This window comes from Mustela lutreola, chromosome 12 (genome assembly GCF_030435805.1).
Source record: "Mustela lutreola isolate mMusLut2 chromosome 12, mMusLut2.pri, whole genome shotgun sequence".
Classification (NCBI taxonomy): Eukaryota; Metazoa; Chordata; class Mammalia; order Carnivora; family Mustelidae; genus Mustela; species Mustela lutreola.
This window is the reverse complement of record NC_081301.1, coordinates 95,688,858-95,708,517: the sequence shown is the minus strand read 5'-3', so window position 1 is coordinate 95,708,517 and position 19,660 is coordinate 95,688,858. Positions and strand designations below refer to the sequence as shown.

The 19,660-nt window shown below is 41.4% G+C and overlaps 1 protein-coding gene and 2 long non-coding RNA genes across 3 annotated transcripts in view; 1 reads left to right on the top strand and 2 right to left on the bottom strand.

Moving 5' to 3' along the window:
- Positions 1-269: 269 nt before the first annotated feature.
- LOC131812173 (large ribosomal subunit protein eL43-like) lies at positions 270-2,529 on the bottom strand. The gene is made up of 2 exons (XM_059141251.1): positions 2,524-2,529; positions 270-971 (listed from the first exon to the last, which is right to left on the bottom strand). Exons 1-2 carry the CDS (start codon positions 2,527-2,529, stop codon positions 633-635), a joined length of 345 nt encoding a protein of 114 aa, XP_058997234.1. The 3' UTR covers positions 270-632.
- Positions 2,530-6,549: 4,020 nt separating this feature from the next.
- Positions 6,550-7,707, bottom strand: LOC131812198 (uncharacterized). Its single transcript, XR_009346280.1, has 2 exons — positions 7,205-7,707; positions 6,550-6,782 (listed from the first exon to the last, which is right to left on the bottom strand). It is a non-coding gene; the product is annotated as an uncharacterized LOC131812198 (long non-coding RNA).
- Positions 7,708-7,856: 149 nt separating this feature from the next.
- LOC131812197 (uncharacterized) overlaps positions 7,857-19,660 on the top strand; it is a 28,476-nt gene continuing 16,672 nt past the window's right edge. The window contains exon 1 of the long non-coding RNA XR_009346279.1: positions 7,857-8,024. This is a non-coding gene — a long non-coding RNA (uncharacterized LOC131812197). The remainder of the gene's footprint in view (positions 8,025-19,660) is intronic.

Below are 19,660 nucleotides of genomic sequence, written 5' to 3'. Positions count from 1 at the left end.
CTCTGGCTTCTAACAGGGCATTACTTAATGTGGTAATCTCTTTTCTCACCAGTGATTTCAGTCTATCAAACTCATAGTCTGTGTGGGCTTGGGTAATCTTATTTGGTCCTAGGGCAGGTTTATGTGTCTTCTGTTCTACAATCCTAGGTAGGTGAAATATTCCTCAGTCAGATATAATATCTACTTCCATAATATAGTCAGATAAATAAGATACAGACAATTCATATAAAATCTGTTGAAATATTCCAATTTTTACCCAAACTGTTACCTTAATACCATCAAACACAGCATTCCCACATCTTCCCAACCTAAATGTAGCTCCCCTTAGGACTTCACCAACAGGCTTTGGATCACATTATATTAGGCTCATGCCAATGACAGTTCCCAGAAAAGTCTCTCCTTCACTCCCTGTCCATTTTCCCACTCCTGTGTATATGGTCTTTGGATCCCCAACTGGGGATTAGGCCAAAGGGCGCTGGCCCTTTTGTCAATCCTAATACTGATTAGATTGTAGGAGCATCACCCGAAGTTAGGTTTCTCATTTTCACTCTGCCTTCTAGCTTTGTGGTTGTTGTTGTTACATAAATTAACCCATTTATTATAGGCTAGCAATGTTTCGAATGGTGGAACTTCTACTGGTCTTTCAACTCCTTCAGTCTTCTGATGGCGGACTTTACTGTGATGGCAAAAGTGGTGTTGTAGGTCCAGGCACCACCAGTGATGGTTTTCATGCAGGAGCCACAATGCCAGATCCCCACAGCTCGTTTTCTCATCTTGGTGTTGCCATAGGAGCACGTGTACTTGGCGTGCTGGCTTATTTCAATCTTCTTCACCATTTTCCTGAGGGAAGCACCATAACAGGTCTCGTATTTACCCATGATATCAACCTTCTTGGTGCGTTTAGCCAAGTTGCTGCAAACTATGCCTGAACCCAGAGACTTCTGACTTCTAGTTTTTAAAATTATCCCAAACTAGAGTAAATGAAGTAGGTTTGTATAGGACTTTCAAAGTTGGGGACTAGCCAATAATTAGATCTATTATCATATCAACATCCATGAGATTCTTCTCAAATGGCACATCACTTCTGTGGTACACTTGCCAAAATGCATAACCTTAACCTAAGACATGGGCCATTCTCTAAGTGACCAGTTTTCTTCAAAAGCGTCAAGGTCATTAAAACCAAAACTGTCATAGATTTGAGGATACTGAGCAGAACAACTGAATGCAATGTGTGATTATGGATTAGATTGTGGACTAGCAAATTATATTGGCCGGAAAACTGGCAAAAGTGGAGTAGGGTCTGTGAATTGGTTTTTCATATTCTATCAATGTTATTTTCCTCATTGTGATAGCATGTGTCACATAACATGTGAACATTAATGGAGCTGGGTGAAGGGTATATGGGAATTCTCATACTAATTTTTTTTTTAAAGATTTTATTTATTTTATTTGACAGACAGAGATTACAAATAGGCAGAGAGGCAGGCAGAGAGAGAGAGGAGGAAGCAGGCTCCCTGCCGAGCAGAGAGCCCGATGCGGGACTCGATCCCAGGACCCTGAGATCATGACCTGAGCCGAAGGCAGCGGCTTAACCCACTGAGCCACCCAGGCGCCCTCATACTAATTTTTTAATGCTAAGAGCCTGAGACCTGTAAGGGAGGTGAAAATCTTAATAAATGCCTTGTTGGAAGCTCCATATTGTGTATTTTGAAAATGAAACGAATGCCTTAGTCATTATAAATATGCAGAATTCTGAAGGCGGTAGGGAGTATCTTGGTGAGGCCTTGTCTTCTGGCTTTAGTATGTGCAGAGATATGTGTGACCTTCACTTATATTTGGGTATCTGTGAGGCAAGAGATTCCCAGAGTTTGTTACCCCAAAGAGGACAGGTATGTACAAGGCATTGTTGCTGCCATTGATTGGACCAGATGGCCAAACCTTTGTCAGTGGCCAAAGAGTCCATAAAAATGTGCAGATGGGGCCAATTGTTAGCTAAGCCATTGAATCCTAAAATGACTGCCTGAGGTTTAGCTAACTGTGCTGACCCTTGTGTCCATCTTTGATCATGAACATCTGGGTTAAGGGATGAAAAGCATCCTTTCCTGCAAACTCCACATGTGATGATGATGACATTCACAAAGTATACAAACTTACTTTGCTGTTTGCTCAGATTATCCGAAGCAGGTCCCCAGGTAGTCAAGGGGTCTGTAAGGAGTGGCCTCCTCCAGCACATGACGTCTGGGAAGAAACTGAGGATGAGGAAACCATTCTGCTACAGGTGGGATATGCCAGAGGTCCCAAGTCTGGTTCCATATTCTGGCAAGGAGGCCTTGATAGTGGTGCCAAAGTGCTGCTTCCCTTCCATGATGCGATCCTATTTGGGTGTAAAGAATCAAAGGCTCTTTGCGAGAGCCTCTATTTCCAAAAAAGCCCTGGATGTGACCAGCAGTTGTTGCCCTAATGGTATGTAGTGTGGGGCTAAGGAGGGCAGTGTCTTGCATCAGACGCTAATAGGCAACTTACGGCCATCATGATGGTCCAGAGACTAAGAGGCATGAAAAAAGTTGGTTAAACCTCAGTAGTGAAGGACTCTCTTGGGGGTACTTAATGGGAAGGCCTGTATTGCAATTTTAAGATTTTAGAGCCTTTTGTTAGGTGGGACCCCATTCAGGTTGGACTGATCTGCAGCTAACAATGTAAATGGACTTAAGTAAAATTTGTAAATGAGGAATACATTACCTCCAAAACCCAAGAAGACACAGAAGATATTGGGCTTGTTTTAACACTGTAGGTGTTCGGAATCAAAAGCTGTGTCTTGACAGTGGATGGAGAAGCCAATGGCTAGCCAAATAATTTTAGGAACTTAATTGAGGTAGTTGGGCGTACTGTTATGTCTAGACAATGGCCCATTTCCTTTCATTGACCTCCTTTGTGAGTGTCTGTACGTCCTGAATGTGTGTCAGATGAGTCTCCTCAGAGGAGGATGGCTTCACTGTAATGTCCATACCTGTGTCCCTAAAGAGAGAGAGATGCAGTTGATCTTGCCTAGAAAGACTGATTGCACGTGATGTCAAGGCTACTGAGGCACTCCAAGTGTAGCCTGGTTAAGGTGTATCATGGCCCAGGGATGAAGGCAAACTACAACTGAGAGGCTGTTGAAACAGGCACTAAACACAACATATTAGCCAAATCGGTAACAGTGAAATATTGATTAGCTGCTGCCTGGATGGTCAGTCATTTCAGTATTATTGGGTTTGTGAGCCTTATTGGATGGGACCAGGGCACTGAAGTTGAGGTAATTCACCAGGAGATGGCATGCATATTTTTCTAGTTTAAGAACAGGCCAAAGCTGGAAATGGAGTAGTGTTGGGGAGGGGGCATTGCCCTTCCTCTAAATAGGTCTTATAGAATGGGTTTCAATCCTTGAAGGCCCTTTGTAATTTACAGTGGACCACTGTGACAGGCAGAATAATGGCCCCCTACAGATGTCTACATCCTAATCCCCAGAATTGTGAATATGCTATTTAGGTGGCAAAAGGGAATTTTGTAGGTGTGATTAAATTAAGATTTGAGATGGGAAGATGAGTCTGGATTATCTGGATGGGCCCAGTGTAATCCAATCACTAGGCATTTATAAGAGAAGGAGGTAAGAAGTCAGTCAGGAGAGATTTGAAGCCCTGGCTGCTGGTTTAGAAGGTGAGGGGAGGGGCCATAAGTAGAGCAATGTAGGCAGCCACCATCGGATAGGAAAGGTAAGGAAAACGATTCTCTCCTAGAGCCTCCAAAGACAATGCAGTCCTGTCTGGGCATTGATTTTAGCTCAGTGAAGAACACTCAGGACTTCTAATGTCCAGAAGAGATAGTAAATTTGTATCGTTTTAAGCCATTATGTTTGTAGTAATTTGTTACAACACTAATAGGAAACTAATATAGCAGTATTAACTGTCTTTTTTTTTTTTTTTTTTTTATTTGATAGAGATTACAAGTAGGCAGAGAGAGAGAGGAGGAAGCAGGCTCCCTGATGGGCAGAGAGCCCGATGTGGGACTCGATCCCAGGACCCTGAGATCATGACCTGAGCCGAAGGCAGCGGCTTAACCCACTGAGCCACCCAGGCGCCCGCAGTATTAACTGTCTTAACCGGAGGAGAAAATACATGTTTCTATTTTGCCAGGTCTTTACAAATGGCAATTTAAATTTACTACTTATTGGGTTGGAACATCTATGCCCGTTATGGGATATTTTAAGGCAGTGGATGCTATGACCATGAGGAATTAAAAAGATAGTACTTTTGGGGCGCCTGGGTGGCTCAGTGGTTTGGGCTGCTGCCTTCGGCTCGGGTCATGATCTCAGGGTCCTGGGATCGAGCCCCGCATTGGGCTCTCTGCTCCGCAGGAAGCCTGCTTCCCTCTCTCTCTCTCTGCCTGCCTCTCTGCCTACTTGTGATCTCTGTCTGTCAAATAAATAAATAAAATCTTAAAAAAAAAAAGATAGTACTTTTGATGGCTAAGATGTGGCATACCTTTTGGTCTTCTATTTTATGTTCAATAACTCTCCTAAAATTATATAAAGCACTTTGTTTTAATTTAGAGGGGACCCCAGGTAGTACGAGCCCTAGATTAAGACTGAAAATTTGCCAGTTGGTACACTCTGGCAGATGTAAAACTAATTCAGACCAATGTTGTAAAGGTGTAAAAGTCAGTCAAAACTCTTTTTTGTTGTATAAACTTTTAGTAGATTTAGATTTCTAATTGGGTGAATACATGGACTTCTCTTTCAACTTTTTTGCTTCCTTCCCTCATAATTCTGTTTTACTCCCACCACCTTTTTTTTTTTTTTTTTTTTGGTGCTACTGCTCCTGTTTGTAAGTTTCTTCCTTTTTGAGAGTCCCAGATAAGAACTGTCAATGTTAGGTCCTCCCCCATATCAACAGTTGAACTAATGAGGGTTTTTTCCCCTATAAGCTGGATCAGGAGCATTTTTAATGACAGACATAGGCAGCAACAGCAAAACTGTTATAGTCACAGCTCTCCTTCTACAGAAGCAGCCAGCTGTTGGGCTCCTGTGTTGCACAGGCTATCAGTCTTTCCCCTGAGCACTCATACAAGAGAAGCCAGTGTCTGCTTAAGACACAACTGATGGTAACAGGGTAAGTCTTTCCTCTGAGCTTGGCATCAGTCATAGCTAATGCCATGAGACACATAATTCAATCTGAGACACACCAATAAGTCCAGGCTGAAATATGTGACGAGGGTCACTTTTAAGGAGGGCTTAGACAGGTTTCTCAATGTCAATTATAACTTGTAACTTTGGTTTGTTTCATATATGACAGAGGCTCACAAGACCTGGCAAATGTAGCAAAGGGTTGCATAAGTCAAAGTGCAAGCATGCTAGAAGGTAGCACACCAAAGCAACAGAGTATCTCAGTGGTGGTTGTTACCCTCTACACATACTGGTCACAGTGCCAATTAATTATCGTGGTCACTCTAGAGGCAGGACAGACCCCCACCCAAACTTTTATTTTTATGTCAAGACTGATGTTGCCACACACACATTAAGGGAGTGTGAAGAGATTTATTAGTCATTAGGCTTTCAGTGGTGGGGGACAGACAAGGTAGGCTCACCACCAGCTCCAGAGATTGCTTGGCAGTACAAGGATGAGTGACTGGCTCTGGCTTTTATTGTGGTTATGGATGGGGTCAGGGTGAAGGTTCTGTGTATGGGCCAGGGTAGACTCTTTGTTATAAATACATTCTTTGTTACTCCATTTACACAAAATTCTAGGAAATGCAAAACAATACATAGCGAAAGAAAACAGATCAGTGACTGCCTGATGGGAGAGGGAAGGAAGATGGGAAACAGGTATTACAAAGGGACCTCCAAAACTTTTGGGATTGATAGGTATATTCATGTTCTTGATTGTGGTGATGATTTCATTGATATATGGATGTTTGTACCACAGTTTATTAACAGAGACAAAGACTTGACAGCATACTCTGTTGGTCAGACTGTAGTGTGACATACTCTGGTACATTGCAGTGGAAATAGATGATGGTACAGCAGCCCTTAAGAGGACAATCTGGCAGTTTCCAATAAAATTACATGGAATGAATAGGTCATGGGAATAAAGGCACAGGATAGGGAATATAATCAATGATACTGTAATATCATATGGGGACAGCTGGTAGTCACACTTGTAGTGCACATATAGACTTGTTGAATCAATGTTATACACCTGAAACTAATATTGTGTCAACTATGCTCAAATTAAAAAATTTTTAAAAACATGTAAAATATAATCAAACCTTAATATGATTAAATATCTCAGACTTGTTAAAGATTTAAAAAAATAATGTAACAAAAACATATGTACCTATCACCATGATTAAGAAATAAAACAACAAAAAGAACAGCTGAAGAGTAGAAGGAATAGGGAATAAAACACAGTAACTATAAAAAATTTGACAAATTTGACTGCATTAAAAATTAAGGACTTGTGTTTCTCTGGATACCATGTAGAGTATTAAAAGTCAGACAACCCACTCAAGCAGTCACTTTACAAATGATATATTTTTTCCAATAAACACACGAGAAGGTGCTTATTAGTCATCAGAGAATGTCAATTAAACCCAAAATTCGGGGGGCGCCTGGGTGGCTCAGTGGGCTAAGCCACTGCCTTCGGCTCGGGTCGTGATCTCAGGGTCCTGGGATCGAGTCCCGCATCGGGCTCTCTGCTCAGCAGGGAGCCTGCTTCCTCCTCTCTCTCTCTGCCTGCTTGTGATTTCTGTCAAGTAAATAAATAAAATCCTTAAAAAAAAAAAATTCGGGGGCACCTGGGTGGCTCAGTGGGTTAAGCCTCTGCCTTCAGCTCAGGTCATGATCTCAGGGTCCTGGGATGGAGCCCCGCATCGTGATCTGTGCTCAGGAGGGAGCCTGCTTCCCCCTCTGCCTACTTGTGAGCTCTCTCTGTTCAATAAATGAATAAAATCTTAAAAAAAAAAAACCCAAATTAGATATCACTATATATTTACCAGAATGACTTAAAAAGCCTGATTATACCAAATGTTGGTAAGGATGTGGCACAACTAGAAGCTGGAGACACAAGCACTCGCCGCATACACGTGCCCCCGCCCAACCTCAGGCGCGGCAGAGGGATACAGGCGCCCTCCCAACAGCGGCTGCAGCACACACAAGCATCACACTTACGCCATGGCCCGCTCGCAGTCCCGAGGCTCCCACCCGGGCGCCCGGCCCAGGATGCGGGAAGCCCCCGCTTTTAGCGTCCTCTGGGTGCAGTCAGGAACGACTCACACCGCCCTGAGGATCTGACGGGTTTGTGCCCCAGAATCCTTAGCCCACAGAGGCTGAATTTTCCCGCCAACCCCAAAGGAAGCGCCCAAACCGCGGGGAACTGCGGGTGCAGTGCCGGCCCAGTGACTCCGACACCGAGGCCGGTACCTACAGGCCCGACAGCACCAAGCCTACTCTCAGGATGCGGCAACCAAGCGGGGCCGCACAGTCCCAGGTAGTTATGGTGGAAACGCCTTTCCGGGCCGGCCCACTCCCCGGGGCGCCAAGCGTTGGCCGGCCTCTCACACCAGAAACACCGGGGAAACGTCGAGCAGAGCAGTAAAAGCAGCGAGATGGACGGGAGCGGCGCTCGGCTCGTGCGGCAGCGACTCCTGGGAAGTGTCGCGCAGAGCCGTAAAAGCGGCTGGTGGACGAGGGGCGGGGGCGTTCTGCCCGTGCGGCAGGGACTCCTGGGAAGTGTCGCGCAGAGCCGTAAAAGCGGCTGGTGGACGAGGGGCGGGGGCGTTCGGCCCGTGCGGCAGGGACTCCTGGGAAGTGTCGCGCAGAGCCATAAAAGCGGCGTGATGGACGAGGGGCGGGGGCGTTCGGCCCGTGCGGCAGGGACTCCTGGGAAATGCCGCGCAGAGCCGTGAAAGCGGCTGGTGGACGAGAGAGATTCTAGGTTCGTGAGGCGGAGGCCGGGAAATGCGCGGTGCAAGAGCGCTGGATCCACAAGGTAGGTGGTCGTCCTGTCCCGCAGTGTCTGGCCGCGCGGGGGAGGGGCTGCGGGAGGGAGGGCCGTCGTAACTTCGCCTGCTCGCGCCTGCGGGCTCCTGAGAGTTCCGCCGAAGCTCCCAGTTGTCCGAGTTCACACAAAAGTGCACATGATTTAGGCGTTGTTGGTGGCGGTTCGTGTTTGGTGGAACGGGGACGTGGGAGTTGGGTGGGTAAAGGGGCGGCATCTGCCAGGTGGGGAGGGGACTAATTGTGTCCTGGGCTCGGGGCAGTAGGAGTCTGCCGTTGGGGAAGGATTGTGCCGAGGGAAGCTTCGGTGTGGTTCCGGCGAGACAGTGTTTGGGGTGCTGGGTGAATAGGCCCCTGCGAGGGTCCAGGGTGGGGTGCTGTGACTCTGAGGAGGTGTGTTCTCTGGAAGAGGAGGTTTGTGAGTGAGGGAGAGCCATAAACTGCTGACGTTCCTCTTTGATGAGTATTTCACATGTGGAGAGGCAGAAACAATTTAAAATAGATCCAAACAGATGTTTATTTTGGTATGTATGCAAGATCCGAATTTGTTTTTAGACAAGAAAGAGTATTTGAAAAGAATATTTTGCTACTTGGGTGCCTATGTTTGCCAAATCTCTGAGGGAAGATGTTCACTCTCTTCTTTCGTGGATAGCTGGCGATTCGGGGGAATTGGCCCAAATTGCCAGCTTTGGGCCAAAGTAAAGCAGTAAAGTTCGTTCACCAGGCAATGTCCTGAATTGCTCAGAATTGAGGAATGCGGCAAGTGTCAGACGGTATTTGTGCTCATTTTGTGAAGAGAAAACATTGGCTTAAAATAGAATTTAAGGCTGAAAACAATTGGACGTGGAGGCCGGACCAGTTTACTCTGCTCAGAGATTGCTTAAAACGATTCTTTTAAGGTTTTGTTTCCATTAATCTCACCATCATCATTGTTCATGTGATTATAAATAGTAGGATCCAGTAGGATAGCTGGGGATAAAATTAAACTGATGGCATTATTAAAAGGATAGTTTAAGGACATAATGGAAGTAAAGATCCCCTTTCCCACTATGCGATAGACACTAGTAAAAATAGAAACAAACAGCATGAAGTAAACAAGACCTATTTTATTTTATTTTTTTTTTTTTTTTTTTTTTTAAAGATTTTATTTATTTATTTGACAGAGAGAAACCACAAGTAGATGGAGAGGCAGGCAGAGAGAGAGAGAGGAAAGCAGGCTCCCCGCTGAGCAGAGAGCCCGATGCGGGACTTGATCCCAGGACCCCGAGATCATGACCTGAGCCGAAGGCAGCGGCTTAACCCACTGAGCCACCCAGGCGCCCCGAAAGACCTATTTTAGAAGAAATACGAACAGGCTAGAAAAATGTAAACTGTAAGTGGAAAGATAATCTAATTGTAGATGGGGAGACTAAACATCGCTATCCCTTCACAGGACCAAAAAATAAATAAGGGTCTAAAACAGCAAGCATAAAGTCGACTTTGTGCACAAATCTTGATTTTTAACACTCTGATAGCCATCTTCTCAAGCACATGTGAAACGTTCACAAAACTAATATTACAGATTTCAAAGAAAAAAGTAATTTCCTTTTTTTTTTTTTTTAAAGATTTTATTTATTTATTTGAGAGAGAGACAGTGAGAGAGAGCGCATGAGAGGGGAGAAGGTCAGAGGGAGAAGCAGACTCCCCATGGAGCTGGGAGCCCGATGTGGGACTCGATCCCCGGACTCCAGGATCATGACCTGAGCCGAAGGCAGTCGTCCAACCAACTGAGCCACCCAGGCGCCCCAAAAAGTAATTTCCTTAAAGTAAAAATAAAACAGTATTCTTTTATCACAGTGGAGCAAACTAGAAATTAATTTTTCAAATGACATACACCTGGAATTTAAAAAGCTAACAAAAAAACTCGTTCAAAGAAAAAATACAAAGTGATATTGCAAATTTTAAAAGAAAATTGATAAAGCATAATATGTCAGAAACTACAATATACAATTAAAGCAATTAAGTGAATTTTATAGTCTTAAAATTCTTTTTTTTTTTTTTTTTTTAAGATATTGTTTATTTGACAGAGAAAAACAAAGCAAGAGAGGAACACAGGCAGGGGTGTAATGGGAGAGAGAGAAGCAGGCCTTCCGCCGACCACGGAGCCTGATGCAGGACTCAATCCCAGGATGCTGGGATCATGACCTGAGCTGATGGCTGATGCTTAACAACTGAGCCACCCAGGTGTCCCTATAGCCTTAAATTCTTAAAACAATAAGAGAATTAAATAGTCAATTAAAAAGAAAAAAACCAACAAGTCAAAACAAAGCAGAAGGGAATAACTTATAAAAGTAAATTCCAAAATTAATAAAACTTAAGAGTAATGAAAACTATATAAGAAATAAGTAAATAAATCAAGTGCAATAAAAACCCAAGTAGTCAAGCCACTCACTACAAATCAAGAAAAAAAATGAAAAAATGAAGAAAAATATAAAAAGTGACTAGGAAATATAACTGTGGAAGAGGGAATTTTAACAGTAGACTATTTTCACAATTCTTTATTTGAAAAAAAAAAATTATTTCTTTAATTGGGGCAGGGAGGGGAGAGAGAGTCCCAGGCAGACCCTGTGCCAATCTGACATGGGGCTCAGTCCCATGACGCTACGCTCATGACCTGAGCTGAAATCAAGTATTGGAAGTTTAACCAACTCTTACCCCAGCCACCCCTATTTTCACAGTTCTATGTAAAATAATAAGAGAGTAAAAATAATTAAAAGAAAGCTTTGATAAATTAATAGATTCCTATGAAAATACATTTATTAGGGGCGCCTGGGTGGCTCAGTGGGTTAAAGCCTCTGCCTTCGGCTCTGGTCATGATCCCAGGGTCCTGGGATCGAGCCCCACATTGGGCTCCCTGCTTGTGGGAAGCCTGCCTCCCCCTCTCTCTCTGTCTGTCTCTCTGCCTGCTTGTGATCTCTGTCTGTCAAATAAATAAATAAAATCTTAAAAAAAAAAGAAAATACATTTATTAAAAGTGACAATTTATATAATAAAAGCATAAATTTATAAGCAAATATTATTAGAGGAAATGAATAAATTTTACTCTCTCACAAAACCGCATCGGTCATAGAAAGTTTCACAGAAGAATTCTACCAAAAAGATGGAAAGTTTCAAGTTAGTAAATGGAACACGTATAACATTTGGACCGAAACCTGATGGAAAGTGTACAAAAAACCTGGACAAATCTTAGTAATGAATATTGATTAAAATTTTTTAAATATTAGCAGAAACAAACAACATATTAAAAGTAAAACCTCACCAGGTTGAATTTATCAAAAAATGCCAGGTTGCCTCAGTATTTGGAATTGTCAGTATAACGAATCATAGACATAGATCTAAGGAAAAAATCATAAAATTTCTCCCCTAGGCACTTGAAAAGATCTTTTACAAAATCCAACACCCTTTATTTTTTGGGGGCTTGCACTCATGACCCGGCGATCAAGACTTGAGCTGACATCCAGGGAGTCTGATATTTAACCAACAGAGCCACCCAGTTGCCTCTCAATGCCCATTTATACTCAAAAAAATAAATAAATAAAAAATCACTGCAGTAGGAATTGACGTATCCCAGAACTGAAACAAGTTTCTTCCTTAATATGTAAAACAATAGAAACATTTTCTTAAGTTCAGAATCAAAGCAAGTATATTAACTTTTTACTGCTGGCATTAGCCAATAAAATCAGTAAGAAGATAATGAGAGTTGTGTAAATTTTAAAAAGAAACTATTTACAGAAGAAATAAAATACATCTAGAAAGCTCAGTAGTCAATAATTTAAAAAATTACTGAATAATGCATTGGGATTTTAAATGAATACACAAAATTAATAGCCTTCATTTAACAAAAAGTTATGACAGTAAGAAAAATCTCAACATCTTTTTTAAAAAGATAAAATACTTAGGAGTAGAATGTGAAAGCTGAAAGAAGAAATTTTTTTTTTTTAAGGTTTTATTTATTTATTTGACAGGCAGAGATTACAAGTAGCCTGAGAGGCAGGCAGAGAGAGAGGAGGAAGCAGGCTCCCCGCTGAGCAGAGAGCCTGATGCAGGGCTCCATCCCAGGACCCTGGGATCATGACCTGAGCCGAAGACAGAGGCTTTAACCCACTGAGCCACCCAGGCGTCCGAAAGAAGAAAATTTTATACTAGTCACCAAATAGACATGGTCAAATGCTGTCATAAAAATATAAGTTCTTTCTAAGTTGATACAGAACTTTAAGATAATTCCCCAAACAAACAAACAAGGTTTCATGCTGGAGATAAAAGCTGAATTTGCAAAAAAAAAAAAAAAAAGTTAACAAAAGCCAGCAGATCTTGAAGATGACTGGCAGTGGAGGTTTTGCTAACCATACTCTTAGATCCTAGATAATTGTAATATCGTAGGGTTAGAGCATAAATAGACAGAAAAAGGGAATAAAGTATAAGATCTAGAAATGGACTAAAGTATATTTGGGTAATGTATACTAAATATGGCATACGAAATCACTAAGGAAAAGAGGAATTCTTTAATAAGTGTCATTGTGACAGTGAGCTAGCCATTTGGATAAAAGATAAAATTGAGTCCATACTTTATAATATAAACCAAAACAAATTCCAGATATGTTAAGAAATCTAAATAGAAGAAACAAAACCACATAGTTTCTAGAACAAAAAGAGAGAATTCTTTTATAACTGGGGTATGGGTAAGGACTTCCGAGTTATTACTCAAACCAAAAGCAGTAAGCAAAGTGATTAAGAAATTTGCATTCAAAAATACGGGGTAGGGGCACCTGCGTGGCTCAGTCAAGCGTCTGCCTTCACTTGGGATTCTGGGGTCCCGGGATTGAGCCCAGCATCCAGCTCTCCACTTAGTGGAGCATGTTGCTTTTTCCTCTCCACCCTGCATCCCCTCCCCTTGTGTACATTTTCTCTTTCTCTCTCAAATAAACAAAATCTTAAAAAAATAAGAAATGCAACTAATTTAAAAATAATGGTATGGCAAAAACATAAGCAGGACAAGACAGATAATGCATTTGGAATAATATTTGCAATTTACCTCACAGATAAAGAGCTAACTCACTAATATATAAAAAGCTTCTTAAAATTTTTATTTTTTAGTTCAAGCATAATTAACATAGTGTTATATTAGTGTCAGGTGTTTGATAGTTATTCAGCAATTCTGTGTATTATACACAGTGCTCATTATAAGTGTACTCTTTTTCTTTTTTTTTAAAGATTTTATTTATTTATTTGTCAGAGAGAGAGGGAGAGAGAGCGAGCGAGCACAGGCAGACAAAGTGGAAGGCAGAGGCAGAGGGAGAAGCAGGCTCCCTGCCGAGCAAGGAGCCCGCTATCAAACTCGATCCCAGGCTGCTGGGATCATGACCTAAGCCGATGGCAGCTGCCCAACCAACTGAGCCACCCAGGTGTCCCTATAAGTGTACTCTTAATCCCCTTCACCTATTTCACCCATCTCTCCACACCCCTGCCCCCAGCCCTGGCAGCCACCAGTTCTCTATATTTTATATATTTATAATCTATCTATCTGTCTGTCTATCTATCTTTATTTCTTAAATTCACACAGCAAAGTCATGTAGCTTATATCTTTCTCTGACTGTATTTCACTTAGCTTTATATCCTCTGGATTCATTTGTTGCAGATGGCAAGATTTGATTCTTTTTTTTTAATGGCATATATATAATATATATATGCCATTATATATGGCATATATTATATATATGCCACATCTTTAGCCATTCACCAATGGATGGACAGTTGGGTTGCTTCCATATTTTGGCTGTTGTAAATAATGCTGCAGTAAACATAGGGGTGTGTATATCTTTTAGGATTAGTGTTGTTGTTTTCTTTGGGTAAATAGCCAGTAGTGGAATTACTGGATTATATGGTAATTCTATTTTTTTTTTTAAGATTTTATTTATTTATTTGACAGGAGAGAGATCACATGTAGGCAGAGAGGCAGGCAGAGAGAGAGGAGGAAGCAGGCTCCCTGCCAAGCAGAGAGCCCTATGTGGGGCTCGATCCCAGGTCCTTGGGATCATGACCTGAGCCGAAGACAGAGGCCTTAACCCACTGAGCCACTCAGGTGCCCCGGTAATTCTATTTTTAATTTTTAATTTTTTGAGGAACTTCTGTACTGTTTTCCGTAGTGACTGCATCAGTCTGCATTCCTACCAATAGTGCAGGAGGCTTCCCTCTTCCACACTTGTTTCTGTGTGATTTTAGCCATTAAGAAAGGTATGAGGTGGGGCGCCTGGGTGGCTCAGTGGGTTAAGCCTCTACCTTCAGCTCAGGTCATGATCCCAGGGGCCTGGGATCGAGTCCCGCATAGGGCTCTCTGCTCAGCAGGGAGCAGGGAGCCTGCTTCTCCTCATCACTCTCTCTGTCTGTCTCTCTGCCTATTTGTGATCTCTCTCTCTGTCAAATAAATAAATAAAATCTTTAAAAAAAAAAAAAAAAAAAAAAAAAAGAAAGGTATGAGGTGATACCGTAGTTTTGATTGCATTTCTCTCATGATGAATGATGAGCATCTTCCATGTTCTGTTGGCCATCTCTCTGTCTTCTTTGGGTAAATGTCTGTTCATGTTTTCTGCCCTTTTTAAATGTTTTGTTGTTGTTGTTGCTGTCTTTTTTGGTGTTGTGTAAGTTCTTTTTGTGTTTTGGATATTAACCACTTATCAGGTATATTTTTTGCAAATATTTTCTTCCATTCAGTAGGTTATCTTTTAGTTTTGTTGATGGTTCTTTCACTGTGCAAAAGCTTTTAATTTGGGTGTAGTCCAAATACTTTCATTTTGATTTTATTTCCCTTGGCAATGGAGACATACTAGAAAAATCTATGACTGATGTCGAAGTGATTACTGCCTGTGTTGTCTTCCAGGAATTTTATGGTTTCAGGTCTTATATTTAGGTCCCTACTCCATCTTGAGTTTAATTTTGTTTGTGGTCTAAGAAAGTGGTTCAGTTTCATTCTTTTGTATGAAGCTATTCTGTTTTCCCAACACCATTTGTTGAAGAGACTGTCCTTTTTCCATTGTAGAGTCTTGTTTTCTTTGTCGAAGATTACTTGACCACATAATTGTGCGTTTATTTCTGGTCTCTCTGTTTTGTTCCATTGATCTGTGTGTCTGTTTTTGTGCCAGTACCAAACTGTTTGGACGACTGCAGTTTTGTATATACCTTGAAGTCCAGAAATGTGATGTCCCAGCTTTGCTTTTCTTTTTCAAAACTGCTTTGGCTATTTGGGGTCTTTTGTGGTTTCTTAAAAATGTTATGATTTTATCTGTGAAAAATGCTCTTGGTATTTTGATAGGGATAGCATTAACGATATAGATTGCTTTGGGTTGTATGGACATTTTAACCATTCTTGTTTTTCCAATCTGTGAGCATGGAATTTCTCTTCATTTGTGTCATTTTAAAATTTTTTTTTATCAGTGTTTTTTATTTTTAGAGTGCAGACAGGTCTTTCATCTCCTTGGTTAAGTTTATTTGTACATATGTTATTATTTTTGGTTCAGTTGTAAGTGGGATTGTTTTCTTAATTTCTCTTCCTGCTACTTCATTATTAAATGTATACAAATGCAGTATTTCTGTATATTGATTTTGTATCCTGTGATTTTATTCAATTCTTTGATCAGTTCTAGTAGTTTTTTGGTGGAGTCATTTGGGTTTTTGGTATATGTATGTCATCTGGAAATGGTGACAGTTTTACTTCTTCCTTACCAGTTTGGATGCGTTTTATTGCTGTAGCTAGGACTTCCAGTACTATGTTGAATATAAGAGTGGTGAGAGTGGACATCCTTGTCTTCTTCCTTACCTTAGGGGAAGTGCTTTCATTTTTTTTTTTTTTTTAAGATTTTATTTATTTACTTGACAGAGATCACAAGTAGGCAGAGAGGCAGGCAGAGAAAGAGAGAGGAGGAAGCAGACTCCCCGCCAAGCAGAGAGCCCGATGCGGGACTCGATCCCAGGACCCTGAGATCATGACCTGAGCCGAAGGCAGCGGCTTAACCCACTGAGCCACCCAGGCGCCCCGCTTTCAGTTTTTTACCATTGCAAATGTTAGCTGTTTCTCAAATATAGATCTGTTACTGAGGTATGTTCCCTCTAAATCTACTTTATTACAGGTTTTTATCTTTTTTTTTTTTTTTTTAAGATTTTATTTATTTATTTGACAGACAGAGATCACAAGTAGGGAGAGAGGCAGGCAGAGAGAGAGGAGGAAGCAGGCTCTCCACGGAGCAGAGAGCCCGATACGGGGCTTGATCCCAGGACCCTGGTCCCAGGAAGGCAGAAGCTTTAACCCACTGAGCCATCCAGGAACCCCCCCGGGGTTTTATCTTGAATGGATTTTTACTTTGTCAGATGCTTTTTTTGCATTTACTGTAATGGACATTATTTTTTTTTTTATGATCTTGATTTTTATTGTCTTGTTGATGTGATGTATCACATTGATTTGCAAATATTAAGCCATCACTGCATCCCAGGAATAAGTCCCATTTGATCCTGGTGAATGATTCTTTGGATGTATTATTGGTTCAGGTTGCTGTTACTTATTGAAGATTTTGCATCTGTAGTCAGAGATATTGGCCTGTAGTTCTCTCTCTTTTTTGTAGTGTTTTCATCAGCATTAGGGTACTGTGGGCCTCATAGAATGCATTTGGAAGCTTCTCTTTCTGTTTTTTGGGGGGATAGTTTGTGAAGAACAGATATTCATTTTTAAATGGTAGACTTTCCCCACAAAGCCATTTGTTTCTGGACTTTTGTTTGTTGGAAATTATTTGATTACCGATTCAGTTTTGTTGCTAATAATAGATCTGTTCGAATTTTCTGTTTCTTCCTGATTAAGTTTTGGGAGATCATGTGTTTCTAGGAATTTACCCATTTCTTCTGAGTTGTTCATTTTGTTTTGTTTTTATTTGTAGTGGTCATTTGTATTTCTGTGTTATTTCCCATCTTTCATTTCTGATTTTGAGTCCTCCCCCCCCCTTTTGTTGAGTCTGGCTAAAGGTTTATCAATTTTGTTGATGTTTTCAAGGAACCAGGTTCTGGTTTCATTGATCTCTTCTGCTTTTGTGGTGATGGTGGTTTTCTATTTTGTTTATTTCTGCTCTTGCCTTTATTCTTTCCTTTGTTCTACTGGGTGTAGGCTTTGTACTTCTTTTTCTAGTTCTTTTAGGTGTAAGGTTAGGTTGTTAATTTTTGTTTTGTTTTGTTATGTTTTGCTTTTGAGGTAGGCCTGTGTTTCTATAATCTCTTAGAACTTTTGCTGCATGCCAAAGATGTTGGGCTGGTTGTATTTTTATTTTCATTTGTCTCCATGTATATATATATATTTTTTTTTTACTTCTTATTGTTTAGTAGCTTGTTATTTAACCTCTATGTATATTTGTCATTTTCAGATTTATTTTTTTTTACTTCTTCTTATTGTTTAGTAGCTTGTCATTTAGCCTCTATGTATATTTGTCATTTTCAGATTTATTTTCTTGTGCTTGATTTCTAGTTTCATAGCATTGTGGTTAGAAAAAAATGCAGGATACAATTTCAGTATTTTTGAATTTGTTGAGACATAGTATGTGGCCTGACATGATCTAGGGTGTGTTCTCTGTGCACTTGAAAAGACTGTGTACTCTGTCTTAGTAGGAAATGTTCTGCATAGATCTGTTAGATCCATCCAGTCCAGTGTGTCATTCAAAGCTAGTATTTCCTTGTTGATTTTGTTTCTGTGATCTATCCATTAATGTAAGTGAGGTGTTTTAGTTCCCTACTGTTATTGTATTACTATCGATTGTTTGCTTTATGTTTGTTAATAATCTTTTTTGTACTCTGGTAAGTGTATGTTGGAGGGTGGGAGTCTGCAGGAAAACATGGAGGTGGGGCACAGTGCCAGCAAAGTCTGTGCCAGTCCGCTCTGAGGGGAACTGCAGCCGCCTAGGGAGGCTGCAGGCTGAGGTGGAGGGGGTGAGTCTGCAGGACATGGGCGTGTGTGCGCTGTTAGGAGGCTAGAGAGAGTTGAACTGTGCCATCCCTGTATCTCTGCTGGGAGTTCGGATGTTGGATGACACTCATTAGCTCCTTTGCACTTAGAGACATCTTCCAAAGATTCCTGATCTGTTAGTACTCGCTTTGAGATTAGTAAATAAGCATTTTTCTTGAGTTCCTCAAGTGTTTTTGGAACTGCTGATTCTATGCCGTAACTCAGCGGGACTGTTTGTTGTGCTGTCTCTTTAAAGGCAGAGACTCAGTTTACTTTTACCCTCCTGCTCTCCCAGAGCCTATCCCACTGATTGTTCAAGTTCCAGGTGCTAAGCCCCACTGATTGTAAGACTCGCTAAACCAGCCCCTCTAGTTGTCAGAGTCCAGTGGTACCGGAATTTGTCGTCTTTGGGCAGGTCCCCATGGCTGGGGTGCCGGGAGGGGCCTCTGCTCCTCTCTCCTCTCCACACCTCCGCCATCCTGTGTGGATAGTTCTCTGGGTCTTTTTGGCTCTAGACCGCATCTTCACCCTTTCTGCCCTCCTCACTGGGGCCTCTTGTCTACATTTAGCTGTAGAGAGTCTATTCTGCTAGTCTTCAGATCATTTTCTGGATTATTTATACTGATGGCAGGTGTTACCTAGTTGTATGCATGGAGCAAGGTGAACACAGGATTGTCTATTCCACCATTTCCTCAGAAGTCCTGAAATGCAAATGATTTTTTATGTTGCTTTTGTATTATGCAACTTTATTAAGTTAATTAATTAATTAATTGGTTTAAAAAAAAAAGATTATTTATTTATTTAACAGATCACAAGTAGGTAGAGAGGCAGGCAGAGATAGGGGAAGCAGGCTCCCTGCTGAGCAGAGAGCCTGATGTGGGGCTCTTCGCAGGACCCTGAGATCATGACCTGAGCTGAAGGCGGAGGCTTAACCCACTGAGCAACCCAGGCACCCCAAGTTTATTAATTTCTAATAGCCTTTTCAGCAGAGTCTTCAGGATTTTCTGTATTAACATTATGTCACCTGTATATAGAAACTATTTTACTTCTTGTTTTCTAATTTGGATGCCTTTATTTCTTCTTCTTCTCTGATTTCTTTGGCTCAGACTTCCATATTATGTTCAAAGCAGTGGCTTGTCTTCAGGAAAAAAACGGTTTTGGCTGTTCACCTTAGAGTATGCTTGTTTTGTGGACTTGTCATACGTGGCCTTTGCAATTTGAAGTAAGGTTTATCTGTGTCCTATTTATTTATTTATTTATTTATTTGACACAGAGAGAGAGAGAGAGAGCGCGAGCGCGAGAGCGCGCACGTGCGCAATCACAAACAGGCAGGGAGGCAAGCAGGGGGGGGAGGGGGGAAGCAGGCTCCCTGCTGAGCAGAGAGCCTGTGCCACGCTTGATCCCAGTACCCTAAGATCATGACCTAAGCTGAAGGCAGAGGCTTAACTGAGCCTCTGAGTTAAGCCACTCAGGTGCCCCTTTGTGCCCTATTATTTGAGAGATTTTTTTTTTTTTTAAATGAAAGGATGTTGAATTTTGTCCAATGTTTTTTCTGCGTCTGTTGAAATAATGGGATTTTTAGATTTTGTTCTATTAACACAGTGTATCATATTGGTTGG